Genomic DNA, 20,133 nt, shown 5'->3' with positions numbered 1-20,133 from the left:
AGAACGGTCTAGACAGGTCTATGCCTTACTCATCTCTTACTCATCCTATGGTGCGTATATGTCGCAATTTCTTTCTTTGTTGTATTATTCATCGCACTATGGAACATGTGACTAACCACTCTTCGATTAGTCATGGACACTTCTCTGTAGTATATAAGGACTTCAGATTTCGTCCTCCCTCTTCAGTCTTTCCTTACTGACTGAAGAGTGAGTACTTCGTTACACCTACCTCTAACTTGTAGTTACTTACTTAACCTTTGTAGTCTTGCTTCGACTCTAGGTACAGTTCGTTGCTGCAATATAGTCTTTCCTTACTGACTGAAGATCTTGCTTCGACTCTAGTCGGATCTAATCTTTGTCTTCACAGCCCCGAGTTTATCATGGAGATACCTGGAGGGCTCACTGGAAGCCATTGGCGGATGTCACGGAGGGCATATGGTGCAGAAGAGGTCCATGATGTACGTTTTCTCCATTCTGCGAAGGGTTCTGGCGCATGCCTAGTATACCACTCTGTCGTATATCGTCAAATCCAACACATCTTTGCTATGAAACATGTCACATATGTCCACTGTAAGCCTACAAACCCATGTAATTGTGCCGGTTGCCAATTGTAGTGTTCTACAAGCTCTCCTTTGCAGCTCCAATCTACCCACCTCGTCTGTTCCTCCCTCCTACTCAACAGTGACTGCATGGCCCCTAGTGCCTTGCAAGGCCGCGGGGGTTGTGGGGGTGCGGGTTGCTCGCAAGGTCATGGTGTCTGGTGCTCCCCGACGAGGACTTTGAGCTGGCCCAAGAGGGCTGCCACCCCCTATGGTGGACGTGATTGTCGCTGGACACTCCGCCTTTTGACACAGAGCCCTCGGTAGCGTCTTGTCTTCACCATTCCGACAATTTCCGGGAGAGTACGCCATACCATTCAGCCAACAACGCTGTCCGAGTCGAGTATGGAGCTGGGAGAGCGGGAATGCCCAGAAGTTGGTGACGTCGAGTTGGCGCAACTTCATTACAATACCGTGCACTGCGCGTCGTAATCCTGAGCCGGAATACGCAAGAATGAAGTGGTTACATTGAGCTGTCGAGGAGATATCGTCGTCCGAAGTTCCTTTGGGGGCGCTTAGGAGGGGAAAACAGGCAAATGCGTGAGATGCGGCGCGGCGCTCTCGACAAGCGAGCTGAAACCGGCTGTAGCGGCCCGCCTGCCGCGTTCGACAAGCGCTCTGCCCCGGTACGCAAGTGGCTGCAACAAGCGACACGTCTTGCACGGTGCACACATCCTCCAGCGGCTAAGCCCTTTCCATCTCCTTTAAACACTCGCCCTCGTCCGCCGACTGTCCAACATGGAGCCCACTAGCTCCACGAGCACGGCGACTGTCGTCTCGGTATCTCCCAAACACATTCTCCTCTCGGAGATCCTCTCGGTCACTTCTGTGATGCGCAAGAACTCCCGATGGGCCCTCTCGACGCCGTCGTACACTCTACGCGATTCTACACTGGCTAGCAGTCTAGGATTGAGAGTATCCAAGAGCTCTCCCAATACGCACGCGTCGGGACATGGAAGTACGGAGCAAGAGCTAATGGCAGGCTTCCAGGATCTCAAACGGCTTGTGAAGGACATCGAAGGTACGCTCAACCGATGAACTGCAGCGCGAGCCACGACTCATGATCGCGGCATGACTAGACATACACTCGTTACCTCTCAGCACGCTCCTTTCCCCGTTCCTCGCCATCATCCGCTCACCACTGTCTACTGGACCTATTACATCCGCGGCACTGACTGCCCTCCATAACTTCTTCCTGTGCGGCCTGTTTTACCCTACAGCATTTTCGCTTCCAAGCGCTCTTTCTGAGCTTAGCAGTGCCCTATCAAGTTGCAAATTCGAGGCGAGCGACTCCTCTGGAGACGAGGTCGTGCTGCTCAAGATCATGACCGTAATTAACGACGCGATGTGCGGGGATGCAGGGCGGACGCTGGGAGATATCGAGATCTGCGAGATGCTGGAGACCGTCCTAACTACTTCATGTCAGATGCGACTGAGCGGTGGGTCTAGTGCCGCCCTGCGCAGGGCTACAAATGTTGATATATGGTTTCACCAGAGGTCCTCCGAAGGTCAGCGGAAGAGACTCTGCATCAGCTCGTAAGGGCCGTGTTTGCTCGACTGCATGAGTTGAACCCAGAAGCAGAGGAGCAGAAGCTCGATGACACAGGCGATTTGGAGAGCGGGGAGGTGAAGATGAGCGTGTCGACCTCGGGGCCGGCGCCGCAAGCACAGGAACCTGATTCATCTGCTGAACAAGACGCGCCATCCCAGGAGAACGGCGAGGTGCAAGTAGCAGAGGTGTCTTCATCACCGCATGCACAGGAACAACCACCGGAAACCCCGAGCCAACCTCGTCTACCATGTAGGTACTTCGGGATTGGTCTGAGCGATGTGAACTGAACGTACCTGGTTTCAGATGGTCTTCCTTCAATTCTCGAGCTCCTACGTGTCCTCATCAATATTCTAGACCCTAACGACCAGGCCCATACTGACTCGACCCGCTTGACCGCCTTGCGAACCCTGAACGTCGCGCTAGAGGCAACTGGCTCTCGTATATGCGCATATCCCTCCCTCTCCGCTCTCATTCTGGACCATGGCTGCAAATACCTCTTCCAGCTTGCGCGTTCGGACCATCCTGCTGTACTCCAGACTTCCCTACGCGCGATTGCCACCATGTTCGAGACTATGCGACCAAAGCTCAAGCTGCAACAGGAACTCTTCCTTGCGTTCACCATCGACAGGCTGACTCCTCTCCCTCCCCCAAAGAACCTGACATTGAACCAGAAGGCTTTGTCGGCCAACTCAAGAGGTAGTAGTCCTGCTCCTGGAACCCCTCTACTCGCGCCTCCGGAAGACGATTCGGAGAAAACCCCTGCTACGCCTCGTATCCTGGTCCCTCCTGCTCGTGGAGACACCCGTGAGCTGTTACTGGAGACCCTCTGTCAGATTTCCCGGCATCCTAGCTTCATGGTGGACCTGTACACCAACTACGACTGCGACATGAACTGTGAGAACATGTTTGAGCGGCTCATCGAGTTCTGTGCCAAGGTAGTGCAGTCATTGTGGATGAGATACCGAGAGACTGAGATAACCGCAGGGCATCTACCCATCTCAGGGCCTCGGAGGGCCGGACAATCAACAACATAATGCGCAGTATCTTTGCTTGGATCTCATCCTCGCCTTTGTTGGGCGCATGGCTACTCGGGCTGAAGGTGTATGTACATCTACATAGCTTCGCTGCTCATCACTGATCGTCACTCAGGCAAGTGAGACTTGGCCCCGTGTAGGAACTTCTTTTCTCCCTTCAAGGCCGCAGTCATTAACTCGCAGTGGTGTCGTCCTTAGAGCTTCCCTCCTCCTGAGCAGTTACAGCTCACGAAGTCGAAGAAGAAGCTCATCTTGACGGGGACCGCAAAGTTCAATACCAAGCCCAAGACTGGACTGGCGTTCCTGGAAGAGAACAAGCTCATCTACGCTGATCCTAATGAACCCAAACCGCTGAGCCTGGCAAAGTTCCTGAAGAGCTCCGCTCGCATTGACAAGCGTTTGCTCGGCGACTTCATCTCAAAGCCAGACAACATCGAGGTGCTCAAAGCTTTCTTGAGTCTCATGGATTTCAAAGGCGTACGTATGTTATCGGTTTCATTGAATACATGGGACTGAGAGACCACTAGAAATCTGTCGCGGAAGCATTGAGAGAGATGCTCGAAACGTTCCGCTTACCTGGGGAGGCGCAGCAGATCAGTCGTATTACAGAGACGTTCGCTGAGATCTACTTCGCTGCCGAACCTGGTATGTCGCATCGCTGTATCTGTTCTGCTCATTCTGGTGCTTATTCTCAAGCAAGATGAGATCAAATCGCAGGATGCTGTTTACGTCCTGGCATTCTCGATCATCATGTTGAACACCGATCAACATAGCCCACAGATTAGGGTGAGCTTTTGCGTTTTCATTGGCATTTCCGTTCAGCATGAATCTGGTGGCTGACTTGGTGAACAGAAACGAATGACCCTAGAGGATTACAAACGCAATCTCAAGGGTGTCAACGAGGGCGCTGACTTCACACCGGAGTTCTTGGTATGAAGGCTTCTTCTTTTATCCCTCGAAGCCCTGTGGTGACAAAAGGCAATGCTGCAGTCGAACATCTATGAATCGATCCGAAAGAGAGAGATTGTCATGCCGGAGGAACATACCGGACAGCTTGGCTTTGAGTATGCTTGGAAAGAGCTATTGGCCCGCACGCGACAAGCTGGTATGTGCCCTCAGAAAGTCTATCTTCTTACTACTCACGTTCATGGATTTCCAGGCGACTTCTTGACCTGCAACAGTGCCATATTCGACGCTGACATGTTCAAGGCCGTATGGAGGCTGGTAGTCTCTGCAATTGCCTACGCCTTCATCACCTTCGAGGACGACTACATCATCGAAAAGGCTATTGCCGGCTTCCGCCAATGTGCTACTCTGGCACGGCACTTTGATATGCCCGACGTCTTCGACTACGTTGTCATCTCGCTTTCCCAGGCGACTTCGCTGTTGTCCGAGTCTCAGCCGTCACAGGTGCCCAACTATCCGGTGGTGGATGTTGACGGTCAATCGACCACCGTATCCTCTCTGTCCGTCAAGTTCGGAACCAACTTCAAGGGTCAGCTTGCAGCTGTTGTATTGTTCAACATCGTCAACGGCAATGCAAACGCGCTGCGAGAAGGCTGGACGCAGGTAAGCGTCACATCGATGTTCTGTACAGTGAGACATATCGGCCTCATCCTTTCGAATAGATTTTCGAAATGTTCCAAACGCTCTTCTTGCATTCGCTTCTGCCGCCTCGCATGCTTCAGATGGAGGACTTCCTTAGCGGATCATCCGTCATTCCCCTTCGTCGCAGTCAACCGGCCAGAGCAGTACCGAGATCGGACGGTCTCCTTTCCGCTTTGTCCTCATATCTGATGACACCTTATGCGTCCAGCACGGATGCACTGGTTCCGGATGCCACAGATGCGGATATCGAGAACACGCTCTGCACGATTGATTGTATCTCAACGTGCCGCCTGGACGAGCTATACTCCCAGATCATGTGAGTAGTTGCATTATCATTATAGTATGGATACTCATAGTCACGAAAGGCAACTGGAGCCAGAAGCTCTAGTCGCGGCAATTCGTGCTTTGGAGGCGCTTGCACACGAGCGAACAGTGGCGAAGCTGAAGCTCGAGTCGGACGAAGCGGCGGCGGCGGCTGCCGCGCAAGGGGGTCAGTTTGCGCTGCCGTATGATCCGGCCTCTGTCTTCCTGCTGGAAACCATGGTCAGCATCGCACGTCAAACACCACAGTACATCGAAGAAGTCTGGTACGTGAATCTGTCGAGTTGTGGTTTGTGACTTCAGATTACTGACATCATGGTAGGCCTATTGTCTTCGAGCATCTCTCTGCTCTCCTTTCAACGCCCACACAGTACAGTATCCTGCTCATCGAGCGCGCAGTAGTCGCGCTTCTGAGGCTATGCCTCATCCTCGCTGAACGAGTAAGAATTGAGCGGTTGTTCCGAACGGAGTTCATTGGCTGATCACCCGGGCAGCATACCCTGCGCGACCAAATATACCTGTCCTTTGATCTTCTAGCGAGGTTACCACCTAGCGTCGCCAGCGCCGTTGCGGAGCAAGTCGTGGCGGGCTTGACTCACATTCTTCAGCAGCACAGAGAGATTGTGCACTCCCAAACGGAGTGGAATGTCGTCTTCGCTCTCTTGCGCTCTACGATTTCACATCCGGAAGCGTCCAGACAGTCTTTCGACATCTTGGCTGCTCTGGTGGGCGATGGCCCTCAGGACTCTGTCACCCCAGACAACTTCACGGGTCTCGTCAACGCTCTGGACGAGTTTGCGACCGTGGCCGGAATTGCCGTGGATGCTCAACAGCAAGGACGGCGAACACAAGCGTTGACAGCAGCGAAGTCAGTGCCTGGTTTCGCTCGCTAAGTAGTGGAGCCTAACCTGATTTTCTTAGCTCTCCTATTGTCGAGCGAGGGCGCAAGGCAGTAGACATGATCGCCGACCTCAAGAAGTGTTGGGCGCGTTTCGCTGAGACGTCAGGTCTGCAGAGGACACTCAGTGAGGGTCCGAACGTTTCATATCTATCTATACTTGTCCTAACACCTTCACAGTCTGGCGCCAGTTCAGCCTACCGGTCCTCTCGTCCCTGGCGCGCCAGTCCTCAAACACATCGCGGGAAATAAGGCACACGGCTCTGGTCCACCTCCAGCGCATCCTACTCGGCCCGCACCTACCTCTAGACGAAGGCAACCACAATCAGATAGAGGAAGTCTTCAACCGCGTCATCTTCCCCCTCCTGGACGAGCTTCTCAAACAGCAGGTGTTCATGCGCGATCCGATGGGCATGCCCGAAACACGACTCCGGGCGTCCGCGCTGCTCTGCAAGGCCTTCATGCAGTTCGAAGCGCGCGAAGGCCAGACGGCCGACATCCGAGTGCTCTGGATACAGGTCCTCGACCTGCTCGATCGGCTCATGCACGTCGATCGCCGGGATCAGCTGGTACGTCGGTGACGCGTCTCCCTGCCTCGTGAATGCGTTGCGCGCGGGCACCGCTTGCCCAGCGTGCTGCGCTACGCTTCATAGGGCGAATACGTGAAGGCTAACTGCGTTCGTCTCTAGTACGAAGCCGTGCCCGAGTCGCTGAAGAACGTGCTGCTCGTGATGAACGCCACCGGCCTCCTCGTGCCACCAAGCACGCCCGAAGACGATCGGGGCGAGCGCCAGGTTGCGCTGTGGGCCGCGACCCACGAGCGCGTCGAGCGGTTCCTGCCCGGGTTCTTGGACGAGATCGTCCCCGCGCCGCCGCCAAAATCTGCCGGGGTCCCTGCTTCCTCGGCATCTGCTCCCAGTTCATAACACGTACGGGGGACGTGGTGTAGGCCTGGGACTTTATGTAGCTTTCGTTGCATATGTATATTTAAGCCGTTCTGCCCTGTTTATTACGCTCTCTCGTACGCCTTTCGACCCGCACGAGCAGCCTTGACGCAAGACGTAAGGCGGATGTTGTGGTGTAATCACACATAGCGCATTGCGCTCGGATCAGTGTGAGAAGGCTTCGCGGAGTTATGGTGACAAGTAGTGATGACAATGCGTGGGTGATGGATTGTATAGCAAGCAATTGAGCATTATGCGAAGAGCATTAGTGCGCTGGAGAGCAGAAGACGGATTCGAGCGCGACGGGTGGTACGGGTATGGGGGGATGGGGCGTGGTAACGAGCAAAAAACATGAGCTATAGATGGACAAAGAGTAACGATGACAGTGGGGAAGTACGTGGCAGTAGTTAGTGGTGATAGTGAGAGGTACAGAGCGAGATCCGTAGCACATAACTCATTCATAACATCATTAGGAGGAGAGACGCGGGGACAGGACACACATTCACCTTCCGTCCGTGAGAAAGCAACGCGCGGACGCGACCGATCGACAGTGCGAGTTCAGCGAGCAGGAGCGGGATCAGCGGGGAGCGCGTTACGAGTTGTTTGGCCAGCTGTGCTCGGCCTTGAGCTTGTCGACCATGTCGCGGATGGCGTCGTGGTTGAACTGGGGCCAGTTGAGCTTGTAGCCGATGACCTCCTTGATCTTGTCGGCGTTGAAGGCGACGACGTGCTTCTTGAGGGCGGAGAGGTCCATGTAGGACGAGAACTGGGTGTTGGGGATGGGGGGATTCGAGGAGGTGATCATCTCTGTCCAGGTGCTAACGTGGACCTCGTTGATGTCCTCGATCATGTCCTCGAGGCGGAGCTGGCGGTGGGCGGGTGAGCCAAATGCGGGAAGCGGGGTGTGAAGAGCTGGCATGGACGGATCACGCACCTTTGCAGCCATGTTCGTCACAAAGTTATGGAAGTCGAAGGTGGTGCCGAAGAAGGACGCGATGACGTTCCCGAGCTCGACCAGCGTCACCTTCGACTCGTCCTCCTGCAGGCCCCGTCACTCATCCGCTCCGCCCACGACCCCGACTGGCAATGGCACTCACGATGTTGAACAGCGGCGCGACCACCTTCTGTGTCGGCGCGACCACGCCCTCCACCTCGCTCGCCTTGCTCTTCTCGTTCTTGAACACGATCTCCTCGCCCGCAAGCGCATCCCCCTCTTTTCGCCCCGTCTTCGCCATCCACTCCGCAGCTGCCCACATCGCACCCGCAATGTCTTCGACGTGCACGGTATGTGACGGGTACTTGCCGGGCGAGTTTCTGATAGGGCGGTCAGCAGACGCTCGGGCCAATCCTCATGGCAGCACTTACAGCGCCTTCATGGGCTGATGCAGATGGCCATAGCACGCTGCGACAGCGATGAAAGGGATCACAGCTGGGCGATGACGGACAGTCTGAGCGTCAATGCGAGGACCCGTCGAGCGAAAACGATCATACCGAGATAGTTGATATAAGGGCCGTATGGAAGGGCTGTCCGGATGATGACAAGATTGAGGCTAGGAAACGGTCGAGCATCGATGCTCAGCGTCTCATCGTGGATAACCGGAGTAAAGCACGGAGCGATAGAAGAAACACTCACTCCTCGATTGCGCCCAACGCCCGCAGGGTCTCATGCCACCAAGTGCCGACCACACCCTCGGGCTTCACCTCCGCCTTCTCGTCGTGGTTTCCGCTCTCCTTGCAATTGTAGAACGGGTGCTGTATACGGACGTACGCCTTCACCTGCCGCTTTGCCGCCTCGAGGCCTATCTGCCGAGCGATCTTGAACGTGTGGCCGACTTGGATCTGGGCAGACGTCCGCGTCCGGGGCGACACGAGGTTAACAGACGTCCGGAGGGCCTCGAGTGCACTCGATCGCGTGCGACGCTTATAGCACTCACCCCTTCTGGCCTGTCCCAGCCAATCTCGCCCGTGAAGTCAAAGACGTAATCGTACGGGTCCTGCCCTGCCGGTGGATCGAAGGCCGCGGCAACGGTCGCTACGCGGTGCAGACGCAGATCAGGAGGGGGCTGCGACAGCGACGACGGACGGACGTACCCGCAACGGTGAGATTCGCCTGGCGGTACTCGACGTTGGGCTGTTTGAGGACCTGGGGGAAGACAGAACCGAGATACCTAGGTCAAGGTCAAGGCGGTCTGAGCACCCGGCATCCTCCACAACAGACTCGGCGAGCGAGCGAATCCTTACGTTGTGGCAGGCGCGACGGAGTACTTGTCCACGATCCGGAGATTCTATGAGAGAGGGAAGAGATGCTCAGTCGACCGCCATCATCTCATCGCGCAAGAGGCCGGGGCGGTTAGCGGGACATAAATGCTCACTTCGACGAGTCTTTCGCCGCCGTCGGGCGGGACGAGGAGAGTGGCGAGAGTGCGCGAGCAGGTGTTGAGCCCGCCTGCAGAAAGCGAGCGGACATCGCGCGCCCTCGATCAGCAGCTGCAGAAAGAGCGGGCAAAGGACGGCGCACCGAAGATGATCGCGTTCGGCTTCTTTGACATCGTGAGCAGTAGCAGGAGCGGGGCGAAGGTAGGGGAGGAGGAGTCGGATAACGGAGAGGAGGACAAGGCGGACGGGCAAAGAAGAAGACGGGCCTGTTGATCAAGGGCGATTTAGAGCGAGGAGGCGTGAATGATGTGAATTTGTCCGTGGCCGTCCCGGCCTATCACTAAGTAGCTGCTGTCTCCTCTTCCGCCGTAACCGACTGCCAGGCTGTGGTCCTTCCCGAACAGGCAGCCCAGATCTTTGGCCCAGATCACCTCACGCGGACGCTACTCGACGACTAGCCGACACCGCTGCGAGGGGGAGTGCTAGGGAAAAGTTATGACGGTGCGCGCGACCGCGCCAGTTCTTTATGTACAGTGATTTCTGTTTCATCGCACACGCCCCTGGCTGCAGACGCGATCACTCCCGGGCTCTCTCTCTGCCAAACGCCCGACGGACGGCGGCCCGAGTGCGACATAGGTACGTGGTTTCAGTGTTTTCTCTTGTTCGGGAAATCTTCCTCGCCCGAAACGTACTGATACTTGTACATGGGGGGGGAAACTGCGGACGTCCTCGCAACGGCAGTATCCAGGGATACCGATCTGAAGCAGATACAGCTACTTCGGGTATGCGGATCTCAAATATCGATACACCGACGAGAAGTCTTTGTTCGATAGCTCCGGATCTTCACTAACTACATCCGCATAGATCTTCTCTGCCTTCTTGCCCAGCGGCAGTGGGGTCCCGGTGGAGACAGCGAGATCGGTCGCAAGGCCCATGTCCTACGCGCAACGGATTGCAAGGGTCCAGGTCAATACCGCGACACGGTCGAACGTCCCAAACGCACCTTCAACATCAGACTCGTGGCGAATCCGCCCTCGTAATCGCGCTCGCAGGGAGGAGACTTGTCCGGCAGCGCTCCGGGAACGGGGTTGTTCACGGACGACGACCAGCACGCGCCCGTCGAGCTGTTCACGACGCTCGCGAGCACCTTCGGGTCCAGGCCCAGCTTCTGGCCGAGCAGCATCCCCTCGGCGACCACGATCTGCTGCACCCCGAGGATGAGGTTGTTGCAGATCTTCGCGACGAGGCCCGCGCCCGACTCTCCGCAATAGATGATCCGCTGGCCCATGTGCAGGAGGAAGGGGTGCGCTCGCCTGTAGGCCTCCTCTGGGCCGCCGACGAGGAAGCTCAGCGTGCCCGCCTTGGCTCCGGCGACGCCGCCCGATACGGGGGCGTCGACAATGGAAGCGCCTGTGGTCTGCACGGCGGCGGCGACGCTGCGCGCGACTTCGACGTCGAGCGTCGTGGAGTCGATACAGAGGGTCGAGCGGACGGCCTCGGGCGGCAAGGAACGCAGGGCGGGAATGATGCCGTCCTCCTCGCTGTAGACGTTGCGGACGTGAGGTGAAGAGGGCAACATGGTGACGACTGTGCTCGAAGCAAGCAGCGCTCTGAGACGATGTGGCGGAGGAGCGAGATCGCACTAGTAGTCAGTCGCGAGCTACGCGTGTGCATATATGGCGGGGCGGACGTACTCTGCAGGGGTGGTAGCGATTTCTACACGCACTCCGGGGAATTGCTGCGCGAAGTTGTGCGCGAAGGCGGCCGAAGTCGCCTCGCGCGCATCGCACACGACGAACCGCGCCGCCCCATGGCTCTCGACGAGCTTGCGCGAGAAGAGGTTGTACGCCATCTCGGACCCCATGCGTCCCAGGCCTATGAAGCTGATGCTCTTGTTCCTGTGTGCGCCGTTCCCGGCAATCTGGAGGAGCCGTGTCGTCGGCCGCATCGTGAATGGCACCCGTACCGTAGCAGAGAAGACGGTGGTGGTGGAAGAGATGGACCGAGCAAGTACTGCTGTCGTATGTAATTATACTCGAGAGTTCCGTCGCGTCGGCGCGTCCAGCCCCGCGGGGAAACGCCTGGGGTCTTCCCACGTGAGTCTGTCGGGCAATCTCCGTGATCTCTGATCAGGACCCCGCGTGGACAGTGCCGCTTCCGCATTGGGTAGCAGAAGCGCTCGACTTCAATGCATGTTCTTGCCTTGGTAGACGGCTCGCGGATGCAGGTGTAACCAAAGAGAAGGCTGTTACCACAGGCTGTGCATCACCTATGCTCATTAATGTAGGCAAGCGTGGTGAAGCCAGGGAGATCTTTCCGCCAGGTGCATAGTGCGGCCTGTCATTTATCCAACAAATGCCTATGATCTCCAAACTACTGAACAATGCAAGTGCCCACGATTCCCGACGCCAGGGTTCTCCTCTGCAATCCAGCGCTTCTCAAACGAGACTCGAGACTACTGCCCCTAGCGATTGAGTACAGAGGTTCGCAGCCAATGGTTGTCCGGGAGCCGGATCGGGCTGAGCGTGGGATCGTGGCTCTGCTGCAGGGTGAGACGCCAAGGGAGCCGTTCACATCGGCCATCGCTCTTCCCGCAGCCTCTACCGCCCTGAGATGTGTAATGCTTAGACGTTCACAGCTCCTAATCGCCATATTCCTACGAGTCCACTAGTCTGCCAAACCATGTTCTGACACGTTGCCCATCTTCTATACTGAGCTTCCACCGGCGACTGGCGGGTTCCCCACGTATACATACACTCCCCGCCCTCACTTATAAGACCAGCTCGAGGACTATGCCGCCTATCATTTCCTCGACGACCGCCCCAGGCGCTCAATACTCCGAGCCGGAAGAAGAGCCGCTCAACGTGGACGCAGACACGCCCCTCACTCCGTTAAACACTGCCGACGACATGGGTTACGACGAGCAGTTCCTCAAGCCAGAGGGAAGGCCAGGGGACAAAATTGCTGAGTGGGCTGCATACGTACGTTCCTCTACTGCTCGTCTCGATCCACGAGTGCTCACGGATCTGTACAATAGATATCAGTAGCAGTGAGTACCGTGGACTCGATCGGGGTAGGATTGTCTCAAACGCGATGCCCTTAGGTGTCCTTGGTGGCGACATGGGGTATCACGATTTCCAGCAACAATTCGAAATCGCAAGGGTTGTTCTTTTTCCATCCGACACTGCAGAGCTTGGCAATTGCGATATTTACTTATGGTGGGTCATCATGCCGAACAATTCACCCACCCAACATGCCCCCCATCAAGCGAAACCATGGACGCGTGTATCAACTCACTAGCGGCGCCCTTTTACGCAGGTATATTGACTCTGCAGCCCACTTCCCAAGCCAGAACGAAGGCTGCTGGGCTGACGAGGCACCAATTGGCGATGTTGGCCCTCGGCTTTCCGGCGATGGCTTTGGGTACCTTCGCGATCGTCTGGCGCAAATATGTGAACGACGCCCCGCACTTTATCTCATGGCATGGTGTGAGTCATATGATTCTGTGGCACCCGGCCCGTAATATCGCAGTCAACGGTCTAGATGCTGTTGCATTTGAGATGAGGCGAAGCGTTTCTCCGTGAACTGACGTTAGGCCTCTGCCAGACAATCGGGATTATCTCTGTAGCCTGGCTTGTATTGCAGATCGTGTTGGGAGGAGGAAGTGTTTGGTTTGGCGGACGTCTGTTTGGAGGCACTCCAAAGGCGAAACTGGTCTGGAAGTACCACAGGTATGTCGCCCTTCGACCGATATCTCAAGGACTTACGGGCCTCCGCTCACCCGGCGAATTACGCATAATCGTCAACCACCGATCGCTGTGACAGGCTGTCCGGGTACATCCTCTTCCCGCTGTTGCTGCTTGTGACCCACCTCGGGGGGGCTTGGTCGAACTGGTCGAATAATGCCAGCGGTTTCTTCGTTCGTTTGCTGGCGTTCACAATTAGCCCAATCGTGTTGCTTGCAGCCGTCTTGGTCCGAGTCCGGTGAGTTCCTTCAGGCTTCTCCGGCTTCTGACCCAACTCAATATCTTATTCGAACGCCTTCTGCTTATCAATACAGGACGTCGAAGATGCAATTATTCTAGTTAAGGTCGTAACACGCACGAGTCACTGCATGTCAATGTCTTGGCACGGTTATTGTAAGATGCGGTCTTGCGATCCTCGCTGGGATGTACTTGTATGCACGTTGTATGGTTCGTTATTCGATTACTAAGGCATGGGGCGCTATTACCCTGTTCTTGCGAGAGACGGCTGCGCGCTGAAGGAAGGCCAGAGCATATTGGACGCATCATGGGGGGCTGGTTGGGCCAATGAGGACGGGGCAGGGAGAGTGTACCTTGGTTTGTCATAGGGGTGGCCGCCCGCAGCGAGCGACGCCAAGGATGGTGCATATCGGCCTTCGGGTACATATGATGGCTTCAGTCTGTCTCTGGCTTTGTCAGCACTGGGAGCGCAGGAGTCGAGTCATTTACGCATGGAATTACGTCTGAGAATGCGGTCTTTGAGCTCTCCGGCGAGGACGCTGCAGATAGCGCGTCCATCATGCGGCGGCTATAATACCACAAGGCGCAATCCCAGCATGTTCTTGTCCATCACGTCTTGCTCCCAAGAGCCTTGACCACGCCCGCGATCATCCCGGCCTCATAACCTGCCAGGCCGGCTTCCCATGCGTCTGCGCGTCCGTCCCGTCTTTGTCGATTACCATGGACGTCGAGCTGCCTCCTTCATATGCCCTGACATCTCCTGCCAGTCCCGCGCCACTGTACTCTGAGCGTCCATCCGTCTCTGAGCGCGTGCTCCAGACCGAACGCCATCCCACAGGGCTTGCTCCTGCCGTCCAGGAACAGAAGCACATATACAAAACTGATCACCTCGAGGTCCGTCTACATCCTCCGCACTGGGGGCTGGCCCTCCCCGCATACGGCCTCGGAGGGACGATCGACGGCGTTATCAACTTTTGCAAGTCATGTTCGCACGTCGTTGAGCTATCTGTATCAGTGAGTATCGCGAGCCGTGAGCTGCTGGGCCTCAGTACTCATCTATCGGTGCCGTCGTACATTACATCTCATGCGATGCTATCTATAGCTTCAAGGGGCGATCAACACTTCGGCGAGCCAGCACGCTACTGTCGCCGTCCCAGGCGTCAGCAGAGTAGTGATACTCAAAAAGAAACAGGTGGTATTCACCGCACCCGCAAAGCAGAGCGCGACGCTCAAGGGCGAGTTCCCGTTCGCGATACAATTCCCGACGTATCTCGATGGGCAGCACGACCCCCTCCCGCCGTCGTATACGGTCTACCAGCCCGGGATCTCGACCGAGATACACTACTCCTTCCGAGTCGACATCTCTCGCAAGGGCATGAGGCGGCACGAGAAGTACGCAGCTCTCTCTGTCGCTGTTGTGAAGGGGCAGCTGCGTTGACCCACGGGTTGCTATGCTCATTTAGGCTGGTCGTACCACTGCTGTACCTGCCCAAGTCCCGTCCGGAGACGCCGCCGGTGGACGAGCTGCCCTGGGCTCACACTGATGCGGTGCTGAACTCGGAGCGCATGTCCAATGTCACGCTGAAGCCAACCTGGCTCCCTCGTCAGGATCCCAACGCACACCGGCGGGAAGACTTGCCACGGATCTCGGTATGTCCCGCCTGTCTGACACTGCTCGCTGTCCAAGATATGACACCCACAATGTCGCCCAGCTCACGATGGCCGCAACAAAATGTTTCGCGTCTGGTGACACGATAGCCATTCTATTGAAGATCGAGAGTCCTCGCTCCCCGGCGCTAGCTAGGCTGCTGTCGCATAATGCCCACTTATCGCTGGTCAAGCGGCAGAAAACGTGGATATCTTTAGGTGCGCAGATCAGTATACGCGAGCAATGCCTCTCGCGTGCGGACCTCTACCTCGCGGATGAGTCGCAGGAAGGCATCGCCTACCTTCGGCTCGAGGTGCAAGCAGGTGAATCGGGGCGGGAGACCTCGTGGCGGGTGAAAGATGCTGTGGCGGTTGAGGTTCGTGTCCATCGTTGGCCTTGGTCTCCGAGATGTCGTGTATATCTATTCTAATTCATCCTCACGCAGCATGCCATTCGGTTGATCATCCTACCGCCAGAGCATCTCAAGGATTTCCCCGTCTACAGACACGAGATACCGATCATGCTCACTACAGACCAGTATGGGACGCTTCAAAGCGAGTCGCTAATCCTTGGTGGGATCCCCTTCCCGGCGTTAGGTCTCAACGACGTCCATCGGTATCTACGCGCGGACATATAACTCGCCGTCTCCTCTTCCTCCTTAGTCTTCTTTCCACTTCTCTCCGGGATTTCTTTCCAGTATGGGGACATTACGCGGAAACCGGAGGCTCGCCATAGATAGCTCTTCCTTCTAATTTATCTGCCTGACGACGCTTCATGATCGGCTCCTCCATGCTACTCTCGCACATCACGATTCTACCCTCACACTGAGTTCCCCGTTCTCCTGGGTCTTACCACGGCTCTGCGACTCTACCATTCCTTGACTTTTCACTGCCCTGCCCCCTTACACGAATCTCGACTGCCACTCCGTCCGCCTCCGCTGCCATCCATCACTGTCTTTCTTAGGGTGTTGTAACACTACAGTTTGGGATTCCAACATTCCTCGCACTGTAAAGCTGTATAATGTCACTTCTGATTCTAGACTGCACGTCCAACCGTGCTTCTATGTCGTTCGCACTAACGCCGGTGTCTCAGACGCTTCGTCCGCAGCCGATTCGACATCAGATTGCTCCGCCCTTCTGAATATCGTACTAGTTTCTTGGAAATGGCGCAAGCTGGTGCATGCTGCGCGCCGAGCAATTGCAAAATCGCCTACCGCGAAGTCTCCAAACAATGGGCGTTGCCAGTGGTCAACAATCGATGACGCATATTGCGAAATGTCTCAGGCTGCGGCGCCCCGTCGATGCTCGCGAGACATGTGCATATGTAGGGAATTCTCGAATGCGCCTACACTTTAAGTACTGGCATCAAAGTCATCGCCACCACAATCGGCAGAGGGCCGAGGCCGGGGCCGAGGGTTTAAGTAGCATTTACGCAATTTGAACGATCCCGCCAAATCGGCTACTTTTGACTTTTCCTTGCTGCCAACGAGATCGATGCTCGAAAGTGTCGCCAGCCCAGAAATCAAGCATGCATATGCAGCGTGCCTCCGAATGTTCAGCAGCCGCCGGAGACGTCGCTGAGCGGTGTTTTGAACGTTTGTCCGCAGCGCACTGGTACGTGGCACGAGCGGCCTGAGGGACGTCGCTTATGTTAATCTCGCCTTCCTCCTACATTCTCATCACCAACGTGCCTTACATATGACTAGCCAGGGAGTCCTAGACCAGTTGAGCCACGTTCTTCGCTTCTTCTGCGTTAGCGCATAGGGCTGACATTTGAGCTATCCTTAGAGTCTGTCATGCCGCCGTTCTCGCATTCCGAGAATTTGTACCTCGGACAGAAGACCGAGAGGGGTTGACATGGCAGACCGCTCCACAGGCGATCTTATTTCTTGTGCCGTACTTATTCATGGCATATCTTGTCCGACGACGGGATACGCGCTTGATGCGAGTGCTACTACTGCCGACCGTGATTGCTATGACGGTCCGATGTACGTTCCGCTACCAGTGGAAGGATATTCGCTTCAAGTGGTTCGAGTGGGATCGAGGTAATGTCTGACGTTGTTCACCGGGATCTCCGAAAATCCTGACCAGTGGTTCACAGGCTTAGTGGGCCTCGTTGTCATCGCTAAATCTATCGACTTCGCTCTCGTAAGAGAGGGACGATTCAAAGTAGGCGAGAAGGAGCTCCCCGCGATCTCCGACCCAGAGCAGAACACGACACAGCGCCGACGAACTATCCCAGGCAAAGAAGAACCACTAGCGGACCGCGAGGATTGCGGTATAGTCGGAAACTTCCTCCCTCGCGCCCTGTACGACGCCCTCGAGGTTGGACTAGCGATGCGCGGCGTCGGTTGGGACTTCGGGCAGTCGTTATACATCCCCTCGGGTGAGCGACCCTCGGAACGCGACGCCTTCATTAGAGCAACGCTCTGGAGGTTCGCTAGGAATATGCTCTATATCGACATATGGGAAACCATCGAGAAGCTCACACCGGGTGTGTCCTCGACGGGGGGCACGATCTTCCTCTCCCAACTTCCGTTCTTCCAGCGGTATGCGTGTTCGACGTTCCTCCACCTTGGGCACGGGCTGTTCATCGCCGCTGGGGTGTCTTGCGTATACGACATTTTCTCGCTCATTGGCGCGTTATTCTGCGGGTCGAAGCCCGACGACTGGCCGCCAATTGCTGGTGACGTCTGGGCTGCCCAGTCGCTACACGAATTCTGGTCCAAGGGATGGCATCAATCACTTCGGTACATATTCCTAACCTACGGTGGATTCCCAGGACAATGGCTCGCAGGCAACGTCGGAATGGTATTCGGGACCTTCCTCGCTTCCGCTCTATTCCATGAGATCGGTATCGCGACTACAGGCGTCGCCATGGACCGCCGGGTGTTCGTGTTCTTCCTTCTACAGGCTGTGGGCATCACGATGGAGAGAGGCTTCGGGATGCTCACTGGAAGGAGAGTTAGTGGCATACTTGGTTTCGCGTGGGCCGTCCTATTCGTTCTTGGCTTCGGCCAGATGTGCAGTGAGTTGTTGCACGTCAGCGCGCGCTTTGCCACTGGGGGTACTGACCAAGTTGTGTATTCAGCCGATTCTTGGTTCAATAGAGGCATTGCAGGGGCCCTCGCTGTGCCAGAGTCCTTGAGTATAGGGAGACAGATAATTTTGCCCACTCTCAGGGGCTTGGCACATCTATATACACCAGTACTAGTGTCCTAGACTATCTGAACATATGCCTGAGTGTCGCAAGGGGGTTTCACATACATGAAACACACAACTAGCTTTGCATACTTGCGTATAATCGTATTGATTAGAATAATAGCTTTGCATCCCTTCAATGTCATGGCACGTAAGTATCTGTGTTAGTAGCCGCTGGCGCGCTACGACCTCACTTACCTAATCGAATAAGCGTGATCTTTAACTCGAGTCTCCATGTGGTCCGTCGAGCTCGGACTTTCTGCGTACAGGATGGCCTCAGGGGTCAAGCAGGTTTAATGTCTTCGTTTCTACCTGTCTCTGCGAAGGCTGATGACCTGCCATCATACAGGTCACAATTTGAGCACGTCGCTATCATGCAGACTCTTCGGCCAGGGCTCAAAGACTTACACGGGACATACGAGCCCTTGACGTGGTCTAACATACCATATGCTCACGCTTGGCTTATAGCCTACCTTTTCATGGCGTACCTAACGAGGAGACCTCATACCCATATAGTTCGCCTGCTATTCCTGCCCATCTTCGTGTATTTCATGTTCTGGTGCACTCTGCGGTATCGCATCGAGGACCCCAGATTCGGTTGGTACAATTGGCTCAGAGGTATGTCTCGGAAAAAGGCAGTCGTCGAAGTAGTCGCAGCTCACTCCCTGTAGGGCTGCTCGCTCTGGCAGCCACGGCCCAAGCAATTACTTTCGCCTCACGTCCCGAGGGCCTCCTCAGGATCGGGGAAATCCGTCATGCACCACTCCCAAATGAAACTTACCAACAACCGTATGGGAGTGGAAACGGCATAGTTCCACAGACGCCTGAATCAAGAGTGATTGTCCTGGCATGTATCTCAGATGCCTTCGAGGTTGGCGTCCTTGCTCGCGGCATTGGTTGGCAGTATGCGTACGGACTACACGTGCCAAAAGCTCGTCGCCCCTCAGAACGGAGCTCATACTTGAAGTCGACGCTGATTTCTGTCATGCGAGCATACCTCTTTGTCGATCTTATCGACTCCTTCCTCGACACGCTACCCGGCATAACCGCGACAACTGGATCATTGTACTTGCCCGCTTTATCGCCTGTGCTGCGCTATATCGTTGCTACAGCGCTACACGTCCTCGCTGGGTTCGTTATCATCCTTGGGATAGAGATGTGGTACGACATCGCTTCGCTGGTTGGCGTCGGTGTCTTCCAGCAATCTCCCTCTTTATGGCCTCCATTCCACGACGAACCTTGGTTCTCGAGCTCCCTGCACGAATTCTGGTCAAAGCGGTGGCACCAGGCATTGCGACAAACGTTCCTCGTATACGGGGGTTATCCTGGATGGTGGGTCGCGGGAGACCTGGGGATGCTGTTTGGTACATTCCTTGCCTCCGGGTTGTTCCACGAGATCGGCCTATACGTGGCTGGCGAGCCGATCGACCCCTGGGTCACCCTATTCTTCTTCGCGCAGCCGTTCGGCATTCTTGCGGAGAAATTCTACAAGAAGCAAACAGGACGGAGGGTGAACGGAACGCTTGGGGTAGTCATGGTCGTTGTCTTTGTAGTAGTGCTGGGACAGGTTTGCAGTGAGTGTGACCTTCTCAGTGTTTTGAAGTACCTCGCTCACTCGCCAACAGCGGACTCGTGGCTACGTCGAGGCATGGGAGGGAAGGTCATAACGCCGCCAGCGTTGAGTCCTGCTAGACGGATTATCATACCTTACCTCCGAGGTCTTTGTGAGAGTCACTAAGTTGAGATGTTCGCGGAATTAGTAGCGCTCAACATCGACTTGTGCGAGTGACTGCGATGAACGTTGTGCAATACCGTCAGAGACGCCCAAGGCAAATATTGGCTCGCTTAGCCGAAACCGCGTCTTGCACTAACGACCGGTAACGACTGAGCCGCGCTCGTGCATACTCCCTTCGCAGGCCACCTGGCCGGTATATAGCCCTCCTGCTCGACATCTGTGCCCCTTGCTACAA

The 20,133-nt window shown here is 55.8% G+C and overlaps 7 protein-coding genes across 7 annotated transcripts; 5 read left to right on the top strand and 2 right to left on the bottom strand.

The window, feature by feature from the left end:
* Positions 1–1,337: 1,337 nt before the first annotated feature.
* DICSQDRAFT_48498 (Sec7-domain-containing protein) lies at positions 1,338–6,938 on the top strand (the record flags this gene model as incomplete). The annotated part of the gene is made up of 19 exons (XM_007360917.1): positions 1,338–1,620; positions 1,679–2,038; positions 2,095–2,391; positions 2,455–3,086; positions 3,136–3,252; positions 3,301–3,321; positions 3,384–3,662; positions 3,713–3,830; positions 3,886–3,971; positions 4,038–4,115; positions 4,176–4,290; positions 4,345–4,754; positions 4,814–5,109; positions 5,159–5,380; positions 5,437–5,554; positions 5,609–5,982; positions 6,036–6,139; positions 6,193–6,581; positions 6,702–6,938. The coding sequence occupies 19 exons, from the start codon at positions 1,338–1,340 to the stop codon at positions 6,936–6,938; spliced, it is 4,536 nt and encodes a 1,511-aa protein (XP_007360979.1).
* A 610-nt stretch (positions 6,939–7,548) lies between these two features.
* Positions 7,549–9,505, bottom strand: DICSQDRAFT_49924 (uncharacterized protein; the record flags this gene model as incomplete). Its single annotated transcript, XM_007360916.1, has 11 exons — positions 7,549–7,821; positions 7,891–7,995; positions 8,054–8,270; positions 8,322–8,385; positions 8,448–8,506; positions 8,590–8,795; positions 8,891–8,988; positions 9,048–9,124; positions 9,198–9,241; positions 9,329–9,402; positions 9,475–9,505. The coding sequence occupies 11 exons, from the start codon at positions 9,503–9,505 to the stop codon at positions 7,549–7,551; spliced, it is 1,248 nt and encodes a 415-aa protein (XP_007360978.1).
* DICSQDRAFT_151801 (3-hydroxyisobutyrate dehydrogenase) lies at positions 9,486–11,280 on the bottom strand (the record flags this gene model as incomplete). Its single annotated transcript, XM_007360915.1, has 3 exons — positions 9,486–10,270; positions 10,336–10,942; positions 11,027–11,280. The coding sequence occupies 3 exons, from the start codon at positions 11,278–11,280 to the stop codon at positions 10,106–10,108; spliced, it is 1,026 nt and encodes a 341-aa protein (XP_007360977.1). The 3' UTR covers positions 9,486–10,105.
* Positions 11,281–12,241: 961 nt separating this feature from the next.
* On the top strand, positions 12,242–13,320 carry DICSQDRAFT_48632 (uncharacterized protein; the record flags this gene model as incomplete). The annotated part of the gene is made up of 5 exons (XM_007360914.1): positions 12,242–12,313; positions 12,436–12,550; positions 12,651–12,820; positions 12,939–13,063; positions 13,158–13,320. The coding sequence occupies 5 exons, from the start codon at positions 12,242–12,244 to the stop codon at positions 13,318–13,320; spliced, it is 645 nt and encodes a 214-aa protein (XP_007360976.1).
* Positions 13,321–14,020: 700 nt separating this feature from the next.
* Positions 14,021–15,905, top strand: DICSQDRAFT_97108 (uncharacterized protein). Its single transcript, XM_007360913.1, has 5 exons — positions 14,021–14,329; positions 14,418–14,707; positions 14,779–14,965; positions 15,028–15,339; positions 15,409–15,905. The coding sequence occupies exons 1-5, from the start codon at positions 14,036–14,038 to the stop codon at positions 15,598–15,600; spliced, it is 1,275 nt and encodes a 424-aa protein (XP_007360975.1). The 5' UTR covers positions 14,021–14,035; the 3' UTR covers positions 15,601–15,905.
* Positions 15,906–16,671: 766 nt separating this feature from the next.
* DICSQDRAFT_97103 (uncharacterized protein) lies at positions 16,672–18,235 on the top strand. The gene is made up of 4 exons (XM_007360912.1): positions 16,672–16,686; positions 16,751–17,007; positions 17,064–17,990; positions 18,054–18,235. Exons 2-4 carry the CDS (start codon positions 16,869–16,871, stop codon positions 18,182–18,184), a joined length of 1,197 nt encoding a protein of 398 aa, XP_007360974.1. The 5' UTR covers positions 16,672–16,686; positions 16,751–16,868; the 3' UTR covers positions 18,185–18,235.
* A 179-nt stretch (positions 18,236–18,414) lies between these two features.
* DICSQDRAFT_97105 (uncharacterized protein) lies at positions 18,415–19,901 on the top strand (the record flags this gene model as incomplete). Its single annotated transcript, XM_007360911.1, has 4 exons — positions 18,415–18,454; positions 18,513–18,781; positions 18,835–19,715; positions 19,767–19,901. Exons 2-4 carry the CDS (start codon positions 18,538–18,540, stop codon positions 19,899–19,901), a joined length of 1,260 nt encoding a protein of 419 aa, XP_007360973.1. The 5' UTR covers positions 18,415–18,454; positions 18,513–18,537.
* Between the last annotated feature and the right edge of the window lie 232 nt (positions 19,902–20,133).

This window comes from Dichomitus squalens (assembly GCF_000275845.1).
Source record: "Dichomitus squalens LYAD-421 SS1 unplaced genomic scaffold DICSQscaffold_2, whole genome shotgun sequence".
In the NCBI taxonomy this organism is placed as follows: domain Eukaryota; kingdom Fungi; phylum Basidiomycota; class Agaricomycetes; order Polyporales; family Polyporaceae; genus Dichomitus; species Dichomitus squalens.
This window is presented reverse-complemented; position numbering and strand designations above follow the sequence as displayed.

Excerpts from the sequence above, each read along its gene's own strand:
- DICSQDRAFT_97108 (XM_007360913.1), top strand. The coding sequence starts at position 14,036 with ATGGACGTCGAGCTGCCTCCTTCATATGCCCTGACATCTCCTGCCAGT. Across the intron at positions 14,330-14,417 it reads TCGTTGAGCTATCTGTATCA|CTTCAAGGGGCGATCAACAC; the intron begins GTGAGTATCGCG and ends TGCTATCTATAG. Across the intron at positions 14,708-14,778 it reads GGCATGAGGCGGCACGAGAA|GCTGGTCGTACCACTGCTGT; the intron begins GTACGCAGCTCT and ends ATGCTCATTTAG.
- DICSQDRAFT_97103 (XM_007360912.1), top strand. The coding sequence starts at position 16,869 with ATGGCATATCTTGTCCGACGACGGGATACGCGCTTGATGCGAGTGCTA. Across the intron at positions 17,008-17,063 it reads GTGGTTCGAGTGGGATCGAG|GCTTAGTGGGCCTCGTTGTC; the intron begins GTAATGTCTGAC and ends AGTGGTTCACAG. Across the intron at positions 17,991-18,053 it reads TGGCTTCGGCCAGATGTGCA|CCGATTCTTGGTTCAATAGA; the intron begins GTGAGTTGTTGC and ends TTGTGTATTCAG.